Source organism: Schistocerca nitens, chromosome 6 (genome assembly GCF_023898315.1).
Source record: "Schistocerca nitens isolate TAMUIC-IGC-003100 chromosome 6, iqSchNite1.1, whole genome shotgun sequence".
NCBI lineage: Eukaryota > Metazoa > Arthropoda > Insecta > Orthoptera > Acrididae > Schistocerca > Schistocerca nitens.
In genome coordinates, this window is record NC_064619.1 from 227,247,342 (window position 1) to 227,274,597 (window position 27,256).

The 27,256-nt window shown below is 44.5% G+C and overlaps 1 protein-coding gene across 1 annotated transcript in view; it reads right to left on the reverse strand.

Moving 5' to 3' along the window:
- Nucleotides 1-27,256, reverse strand: part of LOC126262229 (ras-related protein Rab-23) — a 442,957-nt gene that overhangs the window by 225,270 nt on the left and 190,431 nt on the right. The window contains exon 3 of the mRNA XM_049958682.1: nt 9,089-9,210. Within this exon, the coding sequence (XP_049814639.1) occupies nt 9,089-9,210 (122 nt within the window). The remainder of the gene's footprint in view (nt 1-9,088; nt 9,211-27,256) is intronic.

Sequence of the window (27,256 nt, forward strand, 5' to 3'; positions counted from 1 at the left end):
TTAAGTGTCTTTCAGTCCTGCAGGACACTGTTACACTTTATTCTTCCAAATATAGACTTACTAAAGTTATTCAAGTTTGCTACAGTGAGTAACCAAGGACTTTCATATAACAGACTGGTTTATTTCCGTATTTAGTTACATAGACGTTTTCAGCTGAAAGGTTTTCATACGACAAACTTTCTCTGCTAGCCAAAAAACATTCCCTTTCTTGTATATCATTGTTTACATTTTTCCAAGAAAGGTCTCTGCTTGATATTTTACGCGGAAAGAAGTACGGCGTTGGGGCCTCCCTGCTGTACTTCGAGGCCTACGAGAAAGACAGCCCGCGGCGCGTTACGACACGAAGGTAGCCCGAGCTCGCTCAACTCAGGAGCCAAACTGCATTTCTACACCTGTTAACGCGTAACTATGTGTGTATGTACGAACGGGAACTGCATCTTCTACTGGAATCCACTATTATGGAACCTCATTGTTATTAGTCCATGGGCCTACTAATAATTTGTTACGGCTGTACTGGGGTACAATACTACTAAAATCGTGCCAAAATTATTATCAGTTGCATAAGGCACCACATCTTCTATGGAATGAGGACTGTTACGAAGAAGAGACTAAATGCCATAAAAAAGCCGTTATACTATTGATGTCGAGAATTTATTTTAAATTTTGTTGAACGACTAGTAATTAGCAAGACTTGGTAATAGGAGATTCTAGAAGAAGACGCAGTAGTCGTTAGTAGGTAGACACCCAGCTGCGAGATAACAGGTTTTAGAAACGCATTTTGCCGCTGAGTAAAAGCGAGCTAGCTCTAGCCTACCTTCGTGACACAAGCACCGCGGGCTGTCTTTCCCGTGGGCCTCGCTGTACATGTGCTGACGTCACAGCGTATATCGCTGCGTCCACAACTCATTCATATTCAGTGCCGAGACTCCAGAAATTTTAAATAAAAAAAAGACATTCATTGGAATCGTCTCAAATTAAAATTTCGAAATTTCTGAACGGTCACCAGCGATCTGGGAGAGTGCGTATTTCGCAAACGCTAGCGGCCATGTTGCAACCGCAGTGCGGCCGTTGAGCGCCAGTTGGCCCGTCAGCTGTCTGAATACACAGCGTAGTGGACGAGGCAGGTGTCTCGGCGGGAATAACAGCACGGTACAGCGGCAACCCAGCCAGCCAGTGCGCGGTGTCCCGCTGTCCCCGTTTCTTGTCGGCTGCGGTCAGACCGGCTCTGTCGCGCGACAGACAACCTGCAGCATTCCGGTCAGTCGCGGCCGCGCAGCGGGTCGTTAACGTTTCACAGTAGTCACTCATTCGCTCGTTATGGCTCTACGCCACAGATGCCGCACACAGACCGTCGCATTTCGACCGCCGCCACTGCAGACTAACCTCCTCCGTCAATACTGAATTTTCTATGGAAGTAATCCTTACATAAGCACGTAGCTTCTTCTGCTTCTTCTTCTTCTTGCGTTACGGCCTCTGTAAGACCACGGGTAGCTCCTCTGTGGACTGCATTTTCCTCTTCTTCTCCCAGGACCTCTTCATTCTTTCTCTTCTTCTCTCCCGCTCTTCTTCCTAGATCTTCAGTGTCCGTTTCTCCTGTCGGCTCCACTGGTGACACTCTAATCTTTTCCTGTGTTCTTCTCTGTCACTGATGTTCGGCATATTGATCGGTGTATATTTGTTCCTCCAGTTTTCCTTTCCTTCGACGTTGATCACCAATTCCAACCAGTACTTCCGAAGTTCAACAACCCATTTGGTTCCTGTCTTTCCTCTTGTCCTCCCTGTTATTTCCTACGCTATCTTCATCGTTCTGTCCATACTCATCCTAACTACATGTCAAGCAAACTTTGCCCTTTTGAGTCTGATTTCCCCGGATATTGTTCTCATGTTCCGGTACAGCTCTTCTCTAGGTCTTCACATCCACCTCTCTCCACCTCTTTTGGGACCCAGTATTTTTCTCAGTATTTTTCTCTCTTATTTCTCTAGTTGTTCTGCCCCATTTCTTCCTAGTGTCATCGTCTCAGCAGCATATAATACTGCATTCCTCACCGTTGCCTCGTAGTGGCTTATCTTTACCTCTGTGGATATGTTGTTTTTATTGTATATCTCTCTCGTCATGCAGAAGGCTGACCTCATCTTCTTTATCCTCTCTGTTATTCCCTCCTAGCTCCTGTTCCTTTCTGTCAAATTCTCCCAGTTATTTAAATTACGACGAGATAAAAGAAATTATTCAGGTAGTGAAGGGAGACGAAAATTTAATAGTCATGGGTGACTGGAATTCGTCAGTAGGAAAAGGGAGAGAAGGAAACATAGTAGGTGAATATGGATTGGGGGGAAGAAATGAAAGAGGAAGCCGCCTTGTAGAATTTTTCACAGAGCACAACTTAATGATAGCTAACACTTGGTTCAAGAATCATAAAAGAAGGTTGTAAACATGGAAGAAGCCTGGAGATACTGACAGGTTTCATATAGATTATATAATGGTAATACAGAGATTTAGGAACTAGGTTTTAAATTGTAAGACATTTCCAGGGGCAGATGTGGATTCTGACCACAATCTATTGGTTATGAACTGCAGATTGAAACTGAAGAAACTGCAAAAAGGTGGGAATTTAAGGAGATGGGACCTGTATAAACTGAAAGTACCAGAGGTTGTAGAGAGTTTCAGGGAGAGCGTAAGGGAACAATTGACAGGAATGGGGGAAAGAAATACAGTAGAAGAAGAATGGGTAGCTCTGAGGGATGAAGTAGTGAAGGCAGCAGACGATCAAGTAGGTAAAAAGACGAGGGCTAATAGAAATCCTTGGGTAACAGAAGAAATATTGAATTTAATTGATGAAAGGAGAAAAAATAAAAATGCGGTAAATGAAGCAGGCAAAAAGGAATACAAACATCTCAAAAATGAGATCGACAGGAAGTGCAAAATGGCTAAGCAGGGATGGCTAGAGGACAAATGTAAGGATGTAGAGGCTTGTCTCACTAGGGGTAAGATAGATACTGCCTACAGGAAAATTAAAGGCACCTTTGGAGAGAAGAGAACCACTTGTATGAATATCAAGAGCTCAGGTGGCAACCCAGTTCTAAGCAAAGAAGGGAAGGCAGAAAGGTGGAAGGAGTATATAGAGGGTTTATACAAGGGCAATGTACTTGAGGACAATATTATGGAAATGGAAGAGGATGTAGATGTAGACGAAATGGGAGATAAGATACTGCGTGAAGAGTTTGACAGAGCACTGAAAGACCTGAATCGAAACAAGGCCCCGGGAGTAGACAACATTCCATTAGGACTACTGATGGCCTTGGGAGAGCCAGTCATGACAAAACTCTACCATCTGGTGAGCAAGATGTATGAGACAGGCGAAATACCCTCAGACTTCAAGAAGAATATAATAATTTCAATCCCAAAGAAAGCAGGTGTTGACAGACGTGAAAATTACCGAACTATCAGTTTAATAAGTCACAGCTGCAAAATACTAACGCGAATTCTTTACAGACGAATGGAAAAACTGGTAGAAACGGACCTCGGGGAAGATCAGTTTGGATTCCGTAGAAATGTTGGAACACGTGAGGCAATACTGACCCTACGACTTATCTTAGAAAATAGATTAAGGAAAGGCAAACCTACATTTCTAGCATTTGTAGACTTAGAGAAAGCTTTTGCAAAGTTGACTGGAATACTCTCTTTCAAATTCTGAAGGTGGCAGGGGTAAAATACAGGGAGCGAAAGGCTATTTACAATTTGTACAGAAACCAGATGGCAGTTATAAGAGTCGAGGGGCATGAAAGCGAAGCAGTGGTTGGGAAAGGAGTGAGACAGGGTTGTAGCCTCTCCCCGATGTTTCTCAATCTGTATATTGAGCAAGCAGTAAAGGAAACAAAAGAAAAATTCGGAGTAGGTATTAAAATTCATGGAGAAGAAGTAAAAACTTTGAGGTTCGCCGATGACATTGTAATTCTGTCAGAGACAGCAAAGAACTTGGAAGAGCAGTTGAACGGAATGGACAGTGTCTTGAAACGAGGATATAAGATGAACATCAACAAAAGCAAAACGAGGATAATGGAATGTAGTCAAATTAAATCGGGTGATGCTGAGGGAATTAGATTAGGAAATGAGACACTTAAAGTAGTAAAGGAGTTTTGCTATTTAGGGAGTAAAATAACTGATGATGGTCGAAGTAGAGAGGATATAAAATGTAGAGTGGCAATGGCAAGGAAATCGTTTCTGAAGAAGAAAAATTTGTTAACATCGAGTATAGATTTAAGTGTCAGGAAGTCGTTTCTTAAAGTATTTGTATGGAGTGTAGCCATGTATGGAAGTGAAACATATGCCCGCATCTCGTGGTCGTGCGGTAGCGTTCTCGCTTCCCACGCCCGGGTTCCCGGGTTCGATTCCCGGCGGGGTCAGGGATTTTCTCTGCCTCGTGATGGCTGGGTGTTGTGTGCTGTCCTTAGGTTAGTTAGGTTTAAGTAGTTCTAAGTTCTAGGGGACTTATGACCACAGCAGTTGAGTCCCATAGTGCTCAGAGCCATTTGAACCATTTTTTTTGAAGTGAAACATGGACGATAACTAGTTTGGACAAGAAGAGAATAGAAGCTTTCGGAATGTGGTGCTACAGAAGAATGCTGAATATAAGGTGGGTAGATCACGTAACTAATGTGGAGGTATTGAATAGGATTGGGGAGAAGAGAAGTTTGTGGCACAACTTGACTAGAAAAAGGGATCGGTTGGTAGGACATGTTTTGAGGCATCAAGGAATCACAAATTTAGCATTGGAGGGCAGCGTGGAGGGTAAAAATCGTAGAGGGAGACCAAGAGATGAATACACTAAGCAGATTCAGAAGGATGTAGGTTGCAGTAAGTACTGGGAGATGAAGAAGCTTGCACAGGATAGAGTAGCATGGAGAGCTGCATCAAACCACTCTCAGGACTGAAGACCACAACAACATTTAAATTTGTCCACCATTTGCACGGCGCCTTCCGGTGTTTCCCAGTCTGCAGTGGTATTTAATGTCTTTGTCTTGTTATAGGCGATCCTCAGTCCCACCGTTCTCGCTACCTTACGTAAGTTGTCGAGTTGTGTCTCTGCGTCTTCTTCCGTCTCACTATTGCTATGTCATCTGCAAAAGCTAGGCAGTCCACTTGAGTCCTGTTGTCCTTTTTTTCCCCCACATGGGTCTTTGGTATTCCCATTTCCTCGTTTATTGCTCTCCAGTGCCTAATCACTTCGTCCAGTGCTATACTGAACAACAATGGTGACAATCTATCTCCCTGTTTAACACCAGTCTTGATCTCAAATTCTTCTGACAGTGCTCCTCTGAATCTCACGCTTGCTTTTGTGTCTGTCAGAATTTCTTTTGTGTAGTTCCACCAAGTCCTCTGTTCTTCAGTACGTAACTTCTTTACCAGATTTCAATTTTATTATTATTATTTATTGTCTTTTTGGAAACGTGGTTCGTCTAAGCAACTACATAAAAATAGGGGTGGATCCATGGTTCTGTTATGGAGGAGATTCACTCTGACACTCTGTCTCTTGCCGCCACCCCTCCCCCAAATAAAACTTTTGTCACACTCACATCTAACAAATAATCAGTAACCCTCCTCCATCTGCTTATTTTAAAGATCTAGATATAAAATTTACCCACGGCGATAGCAATGAAATGCTACATCGACAAAATACAACTGAATAAGAAATGCGGATAAGATTTTAAAAATTTGGCTTTAGTGATCTAGTTTACACACGACTGAAAATTGTATGGAGAAGCAAGTCTTCACAGAGAAGTATAATAGCCCTAGTGGCTGAATTTAGACGATTGTACAATATATGTGTAATGTCAAAACAAGATATGAGCTATCTAATAACAAGAGCTGATCCTGGGGGTAATTCTGTGGTTTGGTCGTTTTTTGGGCCCAGTATTGACAGAATTCTCCTTCGACTAGTGCAGCATCTTTATAGGAATTACAGTAATTATTGTTTCGCGAGCTACTACTCATTGTAGTTGTCACGGAGGCAATAAGATTAAAATTACTTGATACTTCACGTGCTGTAGCTGGTTTCTTCCGATTACAGCGCTCAACGACACGTTGGAACCCTTTCGCTGTTGCCAAACTGCCACAATATTTGGTCAGTTTACTTCCAGTTCCTTGCCCGGATATGTTTCTTATGTTCAAGTGGCTCTGAGCACTATGGGACTTAACGTCTGAGGTCATCAGTCCCGTAGAACTTAGAACTACTTAAACCCAACTAACCTAAGGACATCACACACATCCATGCCCGAGGCAGGATTCGAACCTGTGACCGTAGTAGCAGCGCGGTTCCGGACTGAAGCGCCTAGAACCGCTCGGCCACAGCGGCCGGTGACACGAGTGTAAATTCAAGGCTACAATACCCATCGTCTGCAGCAGTTCTGCCATTGGTCAAACAAAGTAGCTGTGGACAGAGCCTCTCCAATTTCCGTCATACCTCGTGACGTTAGCTCCGCCTTATATGTAAATTGAAGAGGGAGAGAGGAAGAAAGGAAAGGGAGGGGAGGGGACCATTGCTCTCAGCTGCATAGTGACATTACGCGGAATCAGCGGCGACGAGAGAAAATTTGTACCGGATCGGGATTCGAATCCGGGATCTGCTCCTTACTAGGCAGGTGCTTTAACCACTGCGCTATCCGGTACACAGAGTTATCGGAACTGCGTTGACTATCTCGGCCCATCCACACTCGCATCGAGCGCCACCTATCGACAGTCCCTATGCATTTCCTCCATGTTCGCTACTCTGAGATTACCACAGGAGATCGGAGGTATTTGTGCATCCGCATTCAAGAAAGCGGATCCATTGCCGAGCTAGGACTATCAGTTAAGTGTGACGTCTGTTCTTTCGGACATGTCCGAGCATGGAGGAAATTGAGAGGGATTGCACATAGGTGGCGCTTTGTGGGGGTGTCGATCGGGCGTTAGACGTGCCGAGATAGTCAGCGCAGTTGCAGTAACACTTGTGTCCCGGATGGCGCAGTGGTTACCGCACCTGCCTAATAAGCAGGAGATACCGCGTTCGAATCCAGGCACGGTACACATTTTCACTCGTCGCCGCTGATTTCGCGTAATGTCCCGATGCAACTGACAGCAGTAATTCACTCCCATTTCTTTCCTTTCTCCCTCCCTCCCACTTCAGCTCACGTAAAATGTATCACAGCTGCGGAGTCAGTGTGGTGTCTTTACTTTCGGACACGTCCGAAAGAAGAGATATCACGCATTCATGTAATTTCTGCGCGTTACACATAAGCAGCATCTGTGAAGTGACCCGCCATGTTTGTGTGTAGCCTATAACCAGGCGTTACCCGGTATGGGATGGGGCAACAAGGTAGCGGTAAGTAACAGACGTCAACAATGAAGTAATTTTAAACAGACTTTCGCAACAAGAGGATCGACGTGAGTCCGGCCCGGAATAAGGCCGATATTACACTATCAAATTTCTTTGTCAAATATCTTTGTCAAAGAAATTTGATGGTGTAATAGGGAACTTTGTCAAATGTCGTCAAATATTTGATCAAATCTAGGGCCTCGCTGTAGATTTGATCAAAGGAGTCGCTTGTCTTCTGTTCACTGCAATGTGACATGTTACCACGTGGAGCGCTAGCATCGCTGCAGCGTTCTGTCGTCTGTAGTGTTTTTATAAACATTGCCGGTAAATACAATTGGTGTGTACCGACAACTACAAAATAAATAGAGATGTGAGGCATCCTGAATACAAAAATAGATTAAGAAGATTGGAGACCTAATCTAACCTAACCTAGCCTAGCCTTTCTCCTGTAGCAAGGAATCGGAGTGTTAACAGTGAGCCTGTCTTCTGCAGATATAGCAGTTCTTAGTGAGTATTGTGATATGAGGATTCACTTAACTGAGATGTACGACTTGACGTCCTCCACTACAAGCTTACGTAACAAGTTTTGTAGAATGCTTTTATCGTGTCATCGTATTCCGCCCCCGGTAGCTGAGCTGTGTCCACTGCTCGTAGTCTTGGGGTAGCGTTCTCGCTTCCCGCACACGGTGTTCCGGGTTCGATTACCGGCGGGGTCAGGGATTTTTCTCTACCTCGAGATGACTGGATGTTGTGTGTCTTTCATCATCATTTCATCCTCATTCACTCGCAAGTCACCGCAGAGGCGTTAAATAACCCCGCGAGGGGTCTCCCGGCCACCAATGTCATACGCTCATTATTATAAATTGTTCGGTCAGACTGTTTAGCTACCCTCCGTAATAAGAAAAACTGGGTGAATGGATCAACGAACAACCTGAACGGGTGTCATCGGACGTCCGCCACGAACAAAAACGAACAATGCAGAACAAAATGAGATTTAAAAAAAAAGCGGTCAGCGCGACGGAATGTCATTCCATAGGGCCCGGGTTCGATTCCCGGCTGGGTCGGAGATTTTATCAGCTCAGGGACTGTGTGTTGTGTTGTCCTAATCATCCTCATTTCATCCCATCGACGCGAAAGTCGTCGAAGTGGCGTCAAATCGAAAGACTTGCACCCGGCGAACGGTCTACTCGACGGGAGCCCCTAAGTCACACGACATTTTTTTAATTTTTATCGTGTCGTCGTAAAACCAACGGCTTCACCCAGGTACTTTTCCTTTTTTTCCCTCCGCTTCGCCGGCCGGGGTGGCCGAGCGGTTCTAGGCGCTGCAGTCTGGAACCGCGCGACCGCTACGGTCGCAGGTTCGAATCCTACCTCGGGCATGGATGTGTGTGATGTCCTTAGGTTAGTTAGGTTTAGGTAGTTCTAAGTTCTAGGGGACTATTGACCTCAGATGTTAAGCCCCATAGTGCTCAGAGCCATTTGAACCCTCCGCTTCTCTTCCGCATGTGCACACAGTGCAGTTGTGGTACATGCAACTGCTGGGGTCAATAACAAGTTGTTGTTGTCAGCCATCTTGAACTTTGACGAAAAATATGAGGACAGTGTAATACCCCTTTTAGCGCCACATCAAAGATCTTTGTCAAATATATTTGACGAATATTTGATCACACCTTTGATCATATCTTTGACAAAGAAATTTGATAGTGCAATACCCGCCTAAGAGATGGCGTGCTACTCACTCGATTTGCCGCTCGAGAAAGTCGACGCCGATGGTCTTCTTGTAGTCTTTGGTGAAGGTGCCCTTGCAGTAGCGCTGGATCATGCTGGACTTGCCGACGGCGCCGTTGCCCACGATGACCACCTGCAACAGAGCGAGTGAGTGGTTAGCTTAGCTTAACTCGTCAGCTGGCAGACGGCGGCCGGGAGCCACACGGCAAGGCAAGCGGCACTAGGCTTTCTCGGAACTCGTCCAGTGCGCTCCGGGCGGCTCCGCTCGCACCGATAGCTTCTCAGCCCAACACCAGTTTCTACAAGCTCTACGGCGAGTTTCTCCACTTTCATGCTCGACGAGTTATAACGGAGTACTGTTAATTTCAATGACGATGCACGACGTATTCATAATTGCAATCGCTTTAAAAATTGTTTAAAGTAATATTATTGTTGTAATAATAATAATTATTATTATTATTTATTTCCTTTCTCAGACGTTATGTCTGGTTAAAAATGGAAAGTGACGCGGACCTTGATCAAGCGTGGCTTCCTTTTAACTGTATGGTATATGTCACATTGCAATTAGGGACTTACGGGTAATTGAACATGTATCAATAATTACAGATTTCTTCTTCTTCTTCATATTATTATTATTATTTTCATTATCATTATTATTATACACTACTGGCCATTAAAATTGCTACACCTAGTCCGCAGTTCGTGGTCGTGCGGTAGCGTTCTCGCTTCCCACGCCCGGGTTCCCGGGTTCGATTCCCGGCGGGGTCAGGGATTTTCTCTGACTCGTGATGACTGGGTGTTGTGTGCTGTCCTTAGGTTAGTTAGGTTTAAGTAGTTATAAGTTCTAGGGGACTGATGACCATGGATGTTAAGTCCCATAGTGCTCAGAGCCATTTGAACCATTTTGCTACACCAAGAAGAAATGCAGATGATAAACGGGTATTCATTGGACAAATATATTATACTACAACTGACATGTGATTACATTTTCGCGCAATTTGGGTGCATAAATCGTGAGAAATCAGTACCCACAACAATCACCTCTGGCCGTAATAAAGGCCTAGATACGCCTGGGCATTGAGTCAAACAGAGCTCGGATGGCGTGTACAGGCATAGCTGCCCATGCAGCTTCAACATGATACCACAGTTCATCAAGAGTACTGACTGGCGTATTGTGACGAGCCAGTTGTTCGGCTACCATTGACCAGACGCTTTCAGTTGGTGAGAGATCTGGAGAATATGCTGGCCAGGGCAGCAGTCTAACACTTTCTGTATCCAGAAAGACCCGTACAGTACCTGCAACATGCGGTCGTGCATTATCCTGCTGAAATGTAGGGTTTCACAGGGTGCGAATGAAGGGTAGAGCCACGGGTCGTAACACATCTGAAATGTAACGTCCACTGTTCAAAGTGCCGTCATTGCGGACAAGAGGTGACCCATACCATGACACCGGGTGATACGCCAGTATGGCTGACGAATACACGATTCCACTGTGCGTTCACCGCGACGTCGCCAAACACGGATGCGACCATCATGATGCTGTAAACAGAACCTGGATTCATCCGAAAAAATGACGTTTTGCCATTCGTGCACCCAGGTTCGGCATTGAGTACACCACCGCAGGCGCTCCTGTCTGTAAGGCAGCGTCAAGGGTAATCGCAGCCATGGTCTCGGAGCTGATAGTCCATGCTGCTGCAAACGTCGTCGAACTGTTCGTGCAGATGGTTGTTGTCTAGCAAACGTCCCCATCTGTTGACTCAGGGATCGAGACGTGGCTACACGATCAGTTACAGCCATGCGGATAAGATGACTGTCATCTCGACTGCTAGTGATGCGAGGCCGTTGGTATCCAGCACGGCGCTCCGTATTACCCTCCTGAACCCACCGATCTCATATTCTGCTAACAGTCATTGGATCTCGACCAACGCGAGCAGCAATGTCGCGATACGATAAACCGCAATCGCGATAGGCTACAACCCGACCTTCATCAAAGTCGGAAACGTGATGGTACGCATTTCTCCTCCTTACACGAGGCATCACAACAACGTTTCACCAGGCAACGCCGGTCAACTGCTGTTTGTGTACGAGAAATCAGTTGGAAACTTTCCTCATGTCAGCGCGTGTAGGTGTCGCCATCGGCGCCAACCTTGTGTGAATGCTCTGAAAAGCTAATCTTTTGCGTATCACAGCATCTTCTTCCTGTCGGTTAAATTTCGCGTCTGTAGCACGTCATCTTCGTAGTGTAGCAATTGTAATGCCCAGTAGTGTATTATCATTGTTTACCATTATCCAAGTAATGGTACGGTCGTTGTAATTATTATTATTCATCCATCACAAGGGCAACAAATGCCGTTTGTTTCAGTTCTTTCGAAATTTTTGCGCGAATGACTTCAGCCATGCAATCGTCGAGGTAATTCTGTATGTCACTTGAGATACCTTGAAAAACAGTTTGAAGTCTGAAAGTGATCTGACAAACAATCATCATTTTCAGCCATTAATCGTAGCAGTTCAACACGATTATCACTGTCCTCTGTTTCATCGGGTACTCTGAAAGGAAGTTACTGTGCGGCCAGGAAACATGCAACATCAGTTGCACAATGTGTGTACAGGGCTATTACAAATGATTGAAGCGATTTCATAAATTCACTGTAGCTCCATTCATTGACATATTGTCACGACACACTACAGATACGTAGAAAAACTCATAAAGTTTTGTTCGGCTGAAGCCGCACTTCAGGTTTCTGCCGCCAGACCGCTCGAGAGTGCAGTGAGACAAAATGGCGACAGGAGCCGAAAAGCGTATGTCGTGCTTGAAATGCACTCACATCAGTCAGTCATAACAGCGCAACGACACTTCAGGACGAAGTTCAACAAAGATCCACCAACTGCTAACTCCATTCGGCGATGGTATGCGCAGTTTAAAGCTTCTGGATGCCTCTGTAAGGGGAAATCAACGGGTCGGCGTGCAGTGAGCGAAGAAACGGTTGAACGCGTGCGTGCAAGTTTCACGCGTAACCCGTGGACATGCTGGAAAATTGGCTCATGCCACAACTGGAGACCGACAGCGCCGACTTCATCTTTCAACAGGATGGTGCTCCACCGCACTTCCATCATGATGTTCGACATATCTTAAACAGGAGATTGGAAAACCGATGGATCGGTCGTGGTGGAGATCATGATCAGCAATTCATGTCATGGCCTCCACGCTCTCCCGACTTAACCCCATGCGATTTCTTTCTGTGGGGTTATGTGAAAGATTCAGTGTTTAAACCTCCTCTACCAAGAAACGTGCCAGAACTGCGAGCTCGCATCAACGATGCTTTCGAACTCATTGATGGGGACATGCTGCGCCGAGTGTGGGAGGAACTTGATTATCGGCTTGATGTCTGCCGAATCACTAAAGGGGCACTTATCGAACATTTGTGAATGCCTAAAAAAACTTTTTGAGTTTTTGTATGTGTGTGCAAAGCATTGTGAAAATATCTCAAATATTAAAGTTATTGTAGAGCTGTGAAATCGCTTCAATCATTTGTAATAACCCTGTATTTTTTTTTCATTTGTTTGGTATGCTTCTGAACCGTTAATAGCAAAGCAACAAAAATTACCCTTGTTCTGCTAAATTTAATGAGTGTCCATACAGATGTAATATGGTCCTCGGAAATTTCGTGCCGTTGAAATTGTTCATGTTATCTTTTTGTCCAGAAAACATCGGAAGAAAAAAAAATGCGGCCAAACAGTACAATTCTTGTCTCCCCTTACAATCATGTACCATTTGTAAGAGCTGTAATTTTTAGTTACTGTACTGTAAACGTGGAAGATTTGGTGCAGGCCATCCGTGTTTTATCACCTCACATTTCCCCCTCCCCCCCCCCCCCCCAAAACCAAATCCTCCATCAAATGGATATTTCCACAGACTTTCCAGCACATATTTATGATCTGATATGTTTATGTCTTTTGAGGAGCCCCAACTTCACATCCACGCAGAAACTAACTTGAAATCATTAAAAAATGAACCTCTTCACTAGAACTAAATGAATAAATAATATGTACTGGAACATTATGAAACACTAAAATATGTGCCGCGTATTATATCTGAAAACTTTCATCACTATAGTGTGTTTGGAACAGCTAGAGAATCATAGGCGCGACACGATTACCAACTGCCTGTAACAGTTGCACAGACCACATTCTCTTTCTCTAGCGGAAACGACAAAGGGGATGGACTTAATAATGGAATGCGGGCGCACCATTAATCGCTGTTGACTACTGACCTCAGCAGTTGAGTCCCATAGTGCTCAGAGCCAATAATCGCTGTTGCTGTGAAGTTACAGGTGTGTAGCAAGTAGCTGACCAGCCCCTGTGGCATTCCAAAACTGGCGCCTGGCACACCGACAGCCGTCAATGTCTTAAATGCCCCCGTGTTAACGGTGCGTTTTACGAGTACGAAGTATGCCAGCAACTGAAACTGTAGAAAAAATATATAACAGGAACGTTTAAATGTAAAAAAAAATGTCTCTTGTGCAATCGTAATCAACGATTACAGCAGCTATCAGCACGCCTCGCTCCTGACTAATTTCCTTGCACGTAGTGTGTTGTCGAGATCTGAATTCTTTATTTCACGATTTTGTAAATATTTAATTATAAGAGGTGCATTCAAGTTCTAAGGCCTCCGATTTTTTTTCTCCGGACTGGAAAGAGATACAAACATGCGCATTGTTTTAAAATGAGGCCGCGTTCATTGTCGATACGTCCCAGAGATGGCAGCACCGTACGGCATATGGAATTTTCCCGCCAGCGGCGAGAATGAAAACTGTTTTAAATACTTAAAATGGCGACGTTTTCTTTACTTGAACAGCGTGCAATCATTCGTTTTCTGAATTTGCGTGGTGTGAAACCAATTGAAATTCATCGACAGTTGAAGGAGACATGTGGTGATGGAGTTATGGATGTGTCGAAAGTGCGTTCGTGGGTGCGACAGTTTAATAAAGGCAGAACATCGTGTGACAACAAACCGAAACAACCTCGGGCTCGCACAAGCCGGTCTGACGACATGATCGGGAAAGTGGATGGTGGTTGTTGGCATGTTTAAGGGGGACTAAACAGCGAAGGTCATCAGTCCCCCAGAGAAAATGGAGAGAATTGTTTTGGGGGATCGCCGAATGGCTGTTGAACAGATCGCCTCCAGAGTTGGCATTTCTGTGGGTTCTGTGCACACAATCCTGCATGACGACCTGAAAATGCGAAAAGTGTCATCCAGGTGGGTGCCACGAATGCTGAAGGATGACCACATGGCTGCTCGTGTGGCATGTTGCCAAGCAATGTTGACGCGCAACGACAGCATGAATGGGACTTTCTTTTCGTCGGTTGTGACAATGGATGAGACGTGGATGCCATTTTTCAATCCAGAAACAAAGCGTCAGTCAGCTCAATGGAAGCACACAGATTCACCGCCACCAAAAAAATTTCGGGTAACCGCCAGTGCTGAAAAAATGATGGTGTCCATGTTCTGGGACAGCGAGGGCGTAATCCTTACCCATTGCGTTCCAAAGGGCATTACGGTAACAGGTGCATCCTACGAAAATGTTTTGAAGAAGAAATTCCTTCCTGCACTGCAACAAAAACGTCCGGGAAGGGCTGCGCGTGTGCTGTTTCACCAAGACAACGCACCCGCACATCGAGCTAACGTTACGCAACAGTTTCTTCGTGATAACAACTTTGAAGTGATTCCTCATGCTCCCTACTCACCTGACCTGGCTCCTAGAGACTTTTGGCTTTTTCCAACAATGAAAGACACTCTCCGAGGCCGCACAATCACCAGCCGTGCTGCTATTGCCTCAGCGATTTTCCAGTGGTCAAAACAGACTCCTTAAGAAGCCTTCGCCGCTGCCATGGAATCATGGCGTCAGCGTTGTGAAAAATGTGTACGTCTGCAGGGCGATTACGTCGACAAGTAACGCCAGTTTCATCGATTTCGGGTGAGTAGTTAATTAGAAAAAAAAATCGGAGGCCTTAGAACTTGAATGCACCTCGTAATGGGAAAAGCCCATTTATTTTAGCGTTACAATGTGGAAGCGCTGTAACGAATTTATCTGAAAAGATCACGCGTAGAATCGTGGTTTGGGAAGGGGGGGTGGGGGGTGCTCGGTTCCTATTTGAGCTCTTGGGAAAGAGAACCTACAGCTTAAAGTGGACTACGAACCTCATGTCGTATCTGACGAGCTTTTCGCATGGGAGGTGAAGGCTGGACTAAAGGCAGACTGGAAAAATCCGTGGTACGACTGGGACCCTCTGGTCTCTAGGCGAGCACTTTTCTATTAGCCCACAAAGCACGACGCCATGATTGTGATAATGACGACGAACGTTGACTGACGTTGATGGTTGGCGGTGGTGGTAAACACGTGGAAATTTCCCGGGGTGAACTTGCATTCCGCAGCGGAATGTGTTCTGTGGTAGAACTCACTGACTTATTAAACCTGTGTGGCGCACCGGAATTCGAACCCTGACATAGGAGTACGTGGACAACGCTCTTAGCGACTTAGCTAACTACCGAAGACTCACGACCCGCCTTTACAACGACAATTCTACCTAGACATTTGTCTTGTTTCGCCAACTAAACAGGAGCTCTCTTACGTACCTTGATGCACTAGTAATCTTAGAAGAAAGCTGTGAAGGTTGTTCGCCTAGTCGTGCAGTGAGAGCCGAGTAGCTTAGACAGAACACTGCCGAGAAAGGCAAGAGCACCGCAACGAGTCTCGAACGACCCAGTACTTGCGATATGAATACTAGTCTCTCACTGCTTGAAATAAGCAAAGAAATTTGGTTTTCATCTATAAGTCTGTAAGTACGAGTCGCCGGGCGGAGTGGCCGTGCGGTTCTAGGCGCTACAGTCTCGGGCATGGATGTGTGGGATGTCAAGTTAGGTTTAAGTAGTTCTAAGTTCTAGGGGACTGATGACCTCAGAAGTTAAGTCCCATAGTGCTCAGAGCCATTTGAACCATGTAAGTACGAGTCGTAATGGCGCGAGAAGTCATTACAGTTTGAGACTTGTTTAGCAGCAACATGAACAGCGCCGATAGAATCAGCAGAAATGAAACGCAATAATGCAAATAATGGGTCATCAGGGGCTAATAAGGGACAACGATTTGACTCCGGTGATCCTGCAAGTATGTATTTAAAATGATTTTTTTAAAGTGTGTATGGGCTCGTTGTAGTTGAAGTCTGAACATTAATTTCTTCTTATTGCTCCAGAACTGATTGACGTATGCAGCCTCAAGAGATGCACCTGTAACAATCTACGATCCGATGATATGAAGATGCGTTCGTCGCCCTAGCCTGGTTCGTCTATGATGTATTCGTCGCGCCTAAGAACGCCACTATAGCCCGGTTTGTCATCAATACCGTCGTATGGACTGATGACGCCTGATCGCTTGCCAACGCAGCTGTGCCATGAACCATCTCGCTATCAACATGGACCTAAGTTTCTAGATTCACTCCATTCTAATACTGCGATGGATCGGCACGATATGAAGTGGTATGGAACAGACACCGCGCATTCATATAAATAGTTATCGTGTAGTAAAGGATTGTAGAGGTCTGCTGACGACCGTCGTGTCAATTTCTGCTAATGCCGTATCTGGGGCATATCAGCACATCTTTTGCGAGAAGATATTAGATTTCAGGCCTGAAACTAATTTCTTCTCATTCAGGTAGCTCCTTGATTATCCGTAAGAGACGGGGTGCACCCAGTTCCATTCCGACCAGCAAGTAAAAATTCTTGCCAGTACTCGGAATTGAGCACCGTCCGTCTGCTTGATTGTCAGATAAGTCGACCACCATCTCCTCAACGGAGGCGAAGAGCTTTAGAGGGCCGGCCGCTGTGGCCGAGCGGTTCTAGGCGCTTCAGTCCGGAACCGGGCTGCTGCTACGGTCGCAGGTTCGAGTGCTGCCTCGGGCATGAAGGTGTGTGATGTCCTTAGGTTAGTTAGGTTTGAGTAGTTCTAAGTCTAGGGAACTGATGACCTCAGATGTAGAGTCCCATAATGCTTAGAGCCATTTGAACTTTAGAGGAGACGTCCCAATAATCGCCTGTGGTGGATTACCAAAATGATTGAAAATGTAGAGCAGTATAGTTGAAATGAGACTAACTTCGCTCCTAATGGCGCATACAGTTTTTCATTCCAGTCCCAATTCGCTTATTACAAGACAAATTATCCAAGCTTAGTTTATTCAAAAAGATTTCGAAGAGGGTGTGTCAACTTTACACGCCCATGGAACACTGACTTTTAGGAACGGGAGTAGTTCTCAAAACAGAAGCAGTCTTTCGCCATTACTGACAGTCTTGTTCGGTTGGTGATCATAAACAGAATAAAACGTCAACACAGAAATTCTAGAATGATGAATATATCATGACAAATTGGAATGTGACAGATCAGGACGTGAACCCGGCTATCCTTATCGCGAGCAGTCGTTCTAACCATTGTAATATCCGACCTCGCCACCAGGCCTGACTGAAAATCTCATTGGCAGTGATGTTTCCACCTACGACATCCCTACGCTACAACGAGAGGTACATGTAGTGTGTGCCAATAGTACCACCAGGGTACGCTAAATCTCATGTTAGTAAATTGTCGAAGCGTGTGTAGCAAGATCCCCGAGTTACTCTCGGAAATAAACAGTAGCAATGCCAATATTGTATTAGGTGCCGAAAGCTGGTTGAAACCAAACATAAATAGCAGTGAAATTTTGAACTTGGATTGGACAATGTTTAGGAAGGATAAGAGTGATGCTATGGGAGGTGGTGTGTTCATTGCAGTTAAAAGCTGTTTAAACGCAGCTGAGATCGATACTGGGTCGGACTGTGAAATAGTGTGGATAAAGCTGTCGATCAGCCAAGGATTGACCATTGTATAAGTATGTTTTTATAGACCACCAGCATCCGCAACAAACGTCACAGAACGTTTCAGGGAAACTCTTGAGTACATAGTAGAGATGGGGGATCCGCTCTTGAACTAATTCATAGAGTTCAATCTTTCAAAGGAGTGAACAATCAGTGATTCAGAAAAAAAGAACGGTAGCTCCAAACGTTTCCCACGGCAGAGAGAGAGAGAGAGAGAGAGAGAGAGAGAGAGAGAGAGAGAGATGGAGCATATCAGCAGCGCCTCTGCTGGTCAGAGCACAGTGCACGCCACACAACACAGCCAGCGCCGGCCTCTGCCCTGCTTCTACCTTGGCTGCCTGCATTGTGCAGTGCCCCATTGGATTTTGTGTTTCACATATGCCGGGCAGTCTCTGTGCGTCGTCTGCCGTGTGCACTGTGCAGTGTCTGGCGCAGCTTAACTTCGCATCGCACTCTGTCGGCGATCGTTTCAGTCGCACGTCCTGCCCTCTGGGCAGTTCATGCGAGCAACAGGACAGAGAGCCACCTAGCGGATAACATTGGAACTACTTGCAAAAACCGGCTCGCAAGGGAACGGACGATTTGGCTCCGAGCGGGTGAGTTCACCGCTTCCCCCACCCTCGGAACTCGCCCGCTCAACGCTCACCCCACCGTCTCGACTCTAGCCAGAGCGTCGAGCAAAGCGACTCTGGTGTCACTCTGGTCTCTGCGGTCTCAGCTCACGCAGTAATAAAGCTCGCGGCTCGACCTGCTCGACTCAGCGCCTCTGCATCGGAGTTTGTCCCCACTGGATATTGTTCTTCGTAGTAATACCGCTATGTATATTACATTATTATGTTATGTATACATCAATTGTTTTTATTTTATTTTTATTTGTTTAAACTGATTAGATTAGGTTCCTGATGACTCCTCTTACTATAGGATTTTTATTATGGACACTCGAATTTACGCTTTAATTACGAGCGAACCGATAAACGTATCGCAAAATGTGATACACCAATATTTTCCTTGTTTTATTCTGCGTAAGGCTATATGCATCACTTTCGTTTTACAGTCAAATTTATATTTTTTTTTCTTATTCTGGTACGGATTTTGCGATTTTAGGCGTCTTCGAAAGGAAAAATATATGGCTTGCGATGTATTTGTATGAGGTTAATGAAATTTTAATACATTATAGCCAAATATATTGTTAATGTAAATCTCAAGTTACAACATTTTCCGATCACCCAAAAAACCACGCTAGTGCAAAATAAATCAATAATCAAAAACTTTGTCATATCGTGGAAATTTCAATAAACAATACAAAATTCTTACTCATTATCTGTGTTACTTCAAAATAGGATCAAATAAGATCAAAATACAGGTATAGTACTGGAATAAACCAAGTTTAAAGGGCAATGTGCCTTTCATTTATTTTCTTTTGTAAATGAGTGGTGAGTCATGAAAAAGAGCTAATTCATTTCAGGGAGTGAACAGTTCTGATCCAATCTCTGAAAAGAACAGTTTTGCCCATCTCTAGTACATAGGAAATAAATATCCAAATTATACATTAGTTATAGGTGGAGACTTTAATCTGGCATCCATTGACTGGGAAAATTACACGTTTCTCATAGGGCCAGAAGCAAAGATTCGTGTGAAGTTATTCTAGGAGCGCTCTCAACATACAACCTTGAGTAATTGGTTAGAAAAGCAACTCGAGATGGGAACATATTAGATATCTTGGCAACAAACAGACCTGATCTTTTTGAGGAAGTTAATATAGAAGAAGGTATTAGCGACCATAATGTCGTTGTGGCTTCTATGGTCCGTGGAAGATGAAAAAATAAATAAATAAATAAAAAGAAACAGCGTAGAGTTTTCTTGTTTAGGAAAGCAAATAAAAATGTCATTAATGAATATCTTCATAGTCAGCTCCAAGCAGTCACCGCGAGACACAATGATAATGAACATCTTTGGTCGTAATTTAAAGATATTGTCCACCACGTGCTAGAGAAATATGTCCTCAGCAAAAATATAGGGGATGGAAACGATCGAACTTGGTTCAACAAACATATTAGGAAATTGCTGAGAAAGTAGAGAATTTTGCACAGTCGTTTTAAACGTAGTCACTGTCCCACTGACAAACAGAAATTATGGGGAATGAAAGCAGCTGTCAGAAGGTCAATGAGAGATTCTTTTAACAAATTTGAAAGCAATATCTTATCTGCAGATTCTAAAAATAGCCCCAAAAAATTTTGGTCATACGTAAAATCTATGAACGCTACAAATAATTCAATACCTTCTCTTGCTGACAGTACGGGTAATGTAACTGATGACGATAAACACAAGGCCGAAATTCTAAACCTAGCTTTCAAAACCTCGTTTACGGTAGATGTCTGCAGCACCAACCCCCTTTCAATTATCGAACAAACGCAAGGATGGCTGTGATAGTGTTAAGTGTATCTGGGATTGTAAAACAGTTAAGATCCTTAGACGCCAGGAAGGCATCTGACCCAGACGGTATCCTCGTAAGATTATATGTTGACTATGCTACAAATATAGCACCATTCTTATCCATCATCTATCAGAGATTATTGGAACAGCGGAAAGTTCCACGGGACTGGAAGAAGGCCCAGGTCATAGCAATCTATAAAAACGGTAGAAAATCGGATGCACATAATTACCGGTCAATTTCACTGACATTGATTTGTTGTAGAATCATGGAACATATTTTTTGATCAGACATAATGACCTTTCTGTGCTCTGAGAAGCTCATCTGCAGAAACCAGTACGGTTTTAGGAAACAGCTGTCATGCGAGACACAGCTGGCCCTCTTTGTGCATGTCATACAACAGGCTCTAGATACCAGCTCCCAGGTTGATGTCATATTCCTTGACTTTCGAAATGCGTTCGACTCAGTTCCGCACTGTCGCTTGCTCCAAAAGGTGCGCGCTTACGGTCTATCCGACGACATATACGGTTGGATAGAAAGTTTTCTAACAGACAGAGAGCAGTATGTCGACCTGAACGGGGTGACTTCAACAGAAACAAGCGTAACTTCAGGTGTGCCCCAGGGCAGCGTAATAGGTCAGCTACTTTTTACGATTTACAATAACGATCTGGATGATGGTATTGACAGCGGCATTAGACTGTTTACCGATGACATTGTAGTCTACAGGTAAGTAGTATCACACGAAAGTTGTGAAAAAAATCAATGAGGATTTGCAGAAAATAAATGCGTGATGTAATGACTGGCAGTTATCTCTCAATATTAGTAAGTGTAACCAACTGCGTATAACAAGGCGAAAATCCCCATTAATGTACGAGTATAAAATAAATGCCCGGTCTTTGGAAGCGGTAACATCCGTCATGTATCTGGGTGTGACTATCCGAAATGACCTCAAATGGAATGATCAAATTACACAAGCAACGGGCAAGGCGAACTCTAGAGCAATCTACTCTATTGGTAGAATCTTGAAGCGATGCAGTCCTTCGACAAAGGAAATTGCTTACAATACGTTAGTTCGTCCAGTCTTTACCACCAACTTTCAGATCGTGCAGTGATCACCATTCAAAGTTAAGGGAAATTAGAGCTTGTACTGAGGCGTTGAGACAGTCGTTCTTCCCTCGCTCTGTCCGCGAGTGGAACAGAGGGAGGGGGGGGGGGAATATGACTTTGGCGCGAATTGTGCCCTCCGCCACACACCGCTTGGTGGCTAACGGGGCATATGTCTAGATGTAGATGTAGCAGGGAACGTAGAGACGTCAGGAACTAAGTTACACAGGGCATAGCACGGTAAGGCCAGTGTGCAACAAGAGTGGCGCATTCTCAGAAGAGTGTACGTATTTCAGAGTTTCCTGCAGATGCAATCCTACTGCGATACGGATAATAGATGGATCAAAATGTGGGAGAGAAATGGCGCGGCAAGTGGAAACGTACTCCGAAGTTGAAGTACGCAGGGTAGTACGATTCTCATGGGCAAAACGTCTAAATTGCTCAAAGATTCACCGTGACATTCTGGCGGTTCATGGACCAAATGCATGGCACATCCAGCCATAGTGAAACTGTAACAAAAATTTGACCCAGGTCGCGAAGACATGTGTCATGCTGATCGGGAGCTCCAGATGTTACACAATGCGACTTTCATCTTTTCGGCAACCTGAAAGAACTTCTGGGAGAGGGGAGAGGGGGGGGGGGAAGAGATTTTGAAACGATGAAGACGTTCACATAGCGGTTCTCGAATAGTTCCGTGAACGGAGAGCGTATTTGTACCTTCGAAGAATTAAACGACTGGTAGAACGTTCCGACATCTGTTTACAGAGACTTGATGACTATGAAGGAAAACAGCATCATTCATCCGTGTCACTCTGAAGTGTAGTGCAGCATTCAGTAAAAGTAACTTGGCCTGCGATGATAACATGTAACTTAGTTTTTGAGGTCTCATCGCGGTTGAACACCGTGTCTTACTCTGGCACATGGGGGGTACGCCAGTTGAAATAGATTCACTGAAAACAAATGAATGGATTGAAGGGAATGAAAGCAAAGAGCATACAATGACATGAAATGATACAAGGGAAAACTAGATTTCTGCAGGACGAACCACAGAAAATGTCACACAGCAGTTTTAGAATTTACACAACAATCTGTCACGTGTGTAGGACCAAATGGCACTTACTCTTGCACAAGAATAGAAGCTAATCGTTTTCCTGTATTATGGCGCTATCATGTGACTTTCATTATTGTGACACCAGAACTTTCGTTAAAGACCTATGAAACATCGGAACTGTCGTCTCTTTACGACAGAGATCCACCTAACAGCATCGATAACACACGGTTGTATTTCACTTGTTTGTCTTCCAGCGTATATCTTCGAGAACGTATTTACTTTTTACTGGTGCGTCTTCATTGATGTATCAAGTGGCGCACTGTTGAGCCCTTACGTAAAGCCTCTGAGCTACGATAGTTCGCTCTCAGGGTACAGTTTCAGTGGAAAGTAATAATGTAAGACGCAGCGGCGCCCTGTTCGGAAATCGGATCTTCCCGTCTTTCAGGTGTCCGTTACGTATGTAGCGATTTTCTCAGGCTGTAGGTCGACCACGATAGCGAAACCGATCCCATCGTCTTCTGATGCCTGTGGTATCTCTTAGCCTCTCATACTCTCATAGAGTATAACAGAGATAGAGAAACAGAGGGTGGGGGAAGGGGGGGAGAGGGAGAGGGGGAGGGAGGGGGAGGGGGAGAGAGAGAGAGAGAGAGAGAGATTGCTGGTGGAGAGGTGCACAGAGACAAGGCGCGATGAAGAAATGTGAAGCTTCAATCAATAGCCTCATTATCACTATTCCGTCTGTCTCGTGCGCCCAATATGGCAAAACTGAGCTTCGATTTTCCGGTTTATGGACGTTGGATGACCGCAGTGTTGCTGCTGCTGTGTTCGTCACCGCCAGCATAAAGAAAACAATTATTATTGCGGAACAAACGAAAGTGACAGCGATGTCATTTGCCCGGAGAATGAACGGCCGGAGGACTTATCGCAGGGGAGGGAGGGGGAAAGGCTGGGGGAGGGGGTGAAAAGAAAGAGAGAGAGAGAGCGCTGTAGACGTCGCAAATCAGTCTCTGACGGCAGAGTTTATGACACACACACACACACACACACACACACACTCGCACACAGCGTCAAGCGCACAAAATTCTCGACGTGTAACTGTTTCTCGTGCCACATTCCTCTAGCTATTTCAGGCTAACGCAACATCCCTGTTTTACTGCTTTGCATCAAAGGAGCAACTTAAGCACCTTGCCCTCATCGGTAAACCCCCGAGCCACGGCCACTGTCCCTCTATGGATTCAGTAGCTTGACGTGTGATGGATTCACAAACTTAAAGTAATTAGTGTAAGTGTTAGCTACCGCTTACAATTGTCAAAATTTTTAATTGATTGCAATTATTCATTTTCAAGCAAAAATTATTGACAGCGCTAGGCCGTAACTAAAACGTTTGACCTCTAAATTTGTGTTAACGCTGCGACACTCTGCTACGGAGCCACTGGTTCTAGTACTAGTGATACAACAAGTTTTGATCCCTAGAAATTGGCCGAAAGGCATTCGACACTGTAATAAACTGTCGACTAATAACAATCAATAGCCGATTAGATATATTACCTAGCCACATATGCAACTGGCTCTCAAAAATATTGCCGATACAATCATGTACGTTATAGCCAGCGCCGAATGTTCAAAAGGACAAAAGAGAAGTTGTCGGTGTCACAAGGAAACGTAATAGCAACGCACATCAACACAACCAGATCGTTCGCGGATTATGTTGTTGCTCAGATAAAACTAGCGTGCAGGATGATTGTCAGGAAATGGAGAGATAGGTAGACAATATTTTAAACATAGCTGCACAACAGCAACGGTTTCACATAATAAAATTATAAACAGCCGACCAGTTGCAATGGATAAAGAAATTACCTGGATAGGTAGACAGTATGCACTCTTGTTAGACTCAGTAATACCTCTTAAGAGTGGGTAAATGCAAGATAAAGCACATGAACGTGAGAGTATCCGATTGATTACAGAATTAGCAGTAATCTACTGGAGAATGTCACATCGTTTAAATACCTAGGGCACGGGGTCCAAAACTTTTCCTCTGACGGAACACTTTGAGAATCCTGGTACTTTCATGGAAAGCCTTGTTTATTTTGAAGATAAATAACGTTTTTAAAAAGGAGAAAAATTCGTTTTATCCAGTTACTGCTTCAAGATCCAATCTTAACCAATAATATGGAAATCATAATACAATTTTAAAAAATAAGTAGCATCGTCAAAATGTCGGAAAAAACGATACATTATTAATAATTTTTCGCGGAGCACTGTTTCGTTTCCCGTGGAACACAGATTGAGAAACCCTGACCTAGGGTTAATACTACTGAACAACAAGAAATGTAACAAAAACTATAGTTGCATAGTAGCGAAGCGAGTGACGATGTATTTGTATGAAGTACGAATTGTAGAGCACTTCTCCAATGTTTGGGTCTTCATCAACTCAGCCCGACGCAAGGTGTGGAAGGAACTCCGAAATCTGAAGCTGGGAACGCAACAGGTGTGTAAAAATCCATATGAAAGTGTAAGAGAGGCGCTTAGGGAAGTTAATAAGAATCGTTCGAAGATGAATCTCGCTGGGAGAATGTAATGGGACGCTGGTATCATTTCGCTGAGTGAGCACGTGAGCATCCAGCAATTAGTGCCAGCTGACAGATCATAAGAAAAGGATGTGCTTACAAACCGTAATGCACCATTTCGTGTCTGTATTACTGTGCATGTGCATGAGTATCTCTACGTAGGATTTGAAGGGGAGATCTTATTCCATGACCAGGATATTACTGGATCGCACTACTATGATTGCTTCTGCTATGATCTTAAGTTGATGCTTTAAGATGTAAGTGGTTTATACAGGGTGAAAAGTATTTAAACCGACAAAATCTGGCAAGTTGTAGGGGATATCAAAACAAATATTTTTCCCTAATGTAATTTTTTCCTATGAGGATTATTTAAACCGGTGGAGGCCGTATTACGCTCTTCAGTTGTTCCGTATTACGCTCTTCAGTTGTAGGCGACTGCTGTCCACCAGTGCAGTAGTACATTGTCTCTGTTTACTAAAGTAATGTTGGTGCGTACTACGTAGTGCACCACAACGGACGAGCTGCACAGCGGGTTTATCAACAACAATATCCTAATCGTCGTATCCCGCATCATGCGACCTTTGCTGCTGTGTACCAACGTCTGCGTGAGACCGTGTCATTTAGCGAATTACCTGGACAGGGACGTCGTCGCACGGTAAGAAGGCTGCAATTTGAGGAAGCTGTCTTGCAGCATGTGGAGCGGGATCCTTCAATCAGCACTCGTGCAACTGCACGTAACATGGGGACGAATCAGACGAATGTAAGAACAGTCTTTCGAGAGCAACTGTTACGTCTATTTCACTTACAGCGTGTCCACAACTTGGAACTAGTTGATTATCCACCCAGGGCACAGTTTTCGCAGTGGTACCTGGAACAGTGTGAAATGCATCCTACATTTCCATCCTCTGTGTTGTTTACCGATGAAGCAACGTTCGGGCGTGATAGAGTCTTCAACATGCACAGTTCGCATGTTTGGAGTGAGGATAACCCACATGCCACAGTTACTACCGCTCATCAAGTGCGGTTTTTCGTTAATGTGTGAGTCAGTGTTGTTGGGGACTGTTTAATTGGACTGTATCTGCTACGTAGGCCATTAAATGACAGGCACTATTACAATTTTCTTGCCAGAGCATTGCCAGAATTGCTGGAAGACGTCCCGCTCCCTACAAGACAACGCATGTGGTTCCAACATGACGGGGCGGCGGCACATTTCAGTCGTCGTGTGCGTCGGTTCCTGGACTGGCGGTTCCCGGAGACGTGGATTGACAGAGGTGGTCCTGTACCATGGCCTGCTCGATCCCCAGATATGTCCCCTATGGACTTTGTGTGGGGAGAAATGCGCAACCTTGTTTACGCAACTCCTGTTGCATCAAAAGAGGATCTGGTTGCCCGCATAGTAGCAGCAGCAGGAACAATTCAGGATACTCCTGGGGTTTCTGCCCGTGTCAGACAGAACATGATCCGACTGTGTAACCTTTGTTTACGTGTCAATGGAGGCATTTTTGAAAATCTATTGTAACTGAAATTGGGTTGTGTTAATGTGTTGTCTCTTGGTCATATAAAAATCGAAGTGTTTGTTGGTTTAATTAATTTGCCGCCAGAGAAATCTTCCTCTACCAGTTTAAATACACCTCATAGGAAAAAATGACATTACGGGAAAATATACGTTGATGTCCCCTACAACCTCCTAGAGTTTGTCGGTTTAAATACTTTTCATCCTGTTGTTGTTGTTGTTGTGGTCTTCAGTCCTGAGACTGGTTTGATGCAGCTCTCCATGCTACCCTATCCTCTGCAAGCTTCTTCATCTCCCAGTACCTACTGCAACCTACATCCTTCTGAATCTGCTTAGTGTATTCATCTCTTGGTCTCCCCCTACGATTTTTACCCTCCACGATGCCCTCCAATACTAAATTGGTGATTCCTTGATGCCTCAGAACATGTCCTACCAACCGATCCCTTCTTCTAGTCAAGTTGTGCCACAAACTTCTCTTCTCCCCAATCCTATTCAATAATTCCTCATTAGTTATGTGATCTACCCATCTAATCTTCAGCATTCTTCTGTAGCACCACATTTCGAAAGCTTCTATTCTCTTCTTGTCCAAACTCTTTACCGTCCATGTTTCACTTCCA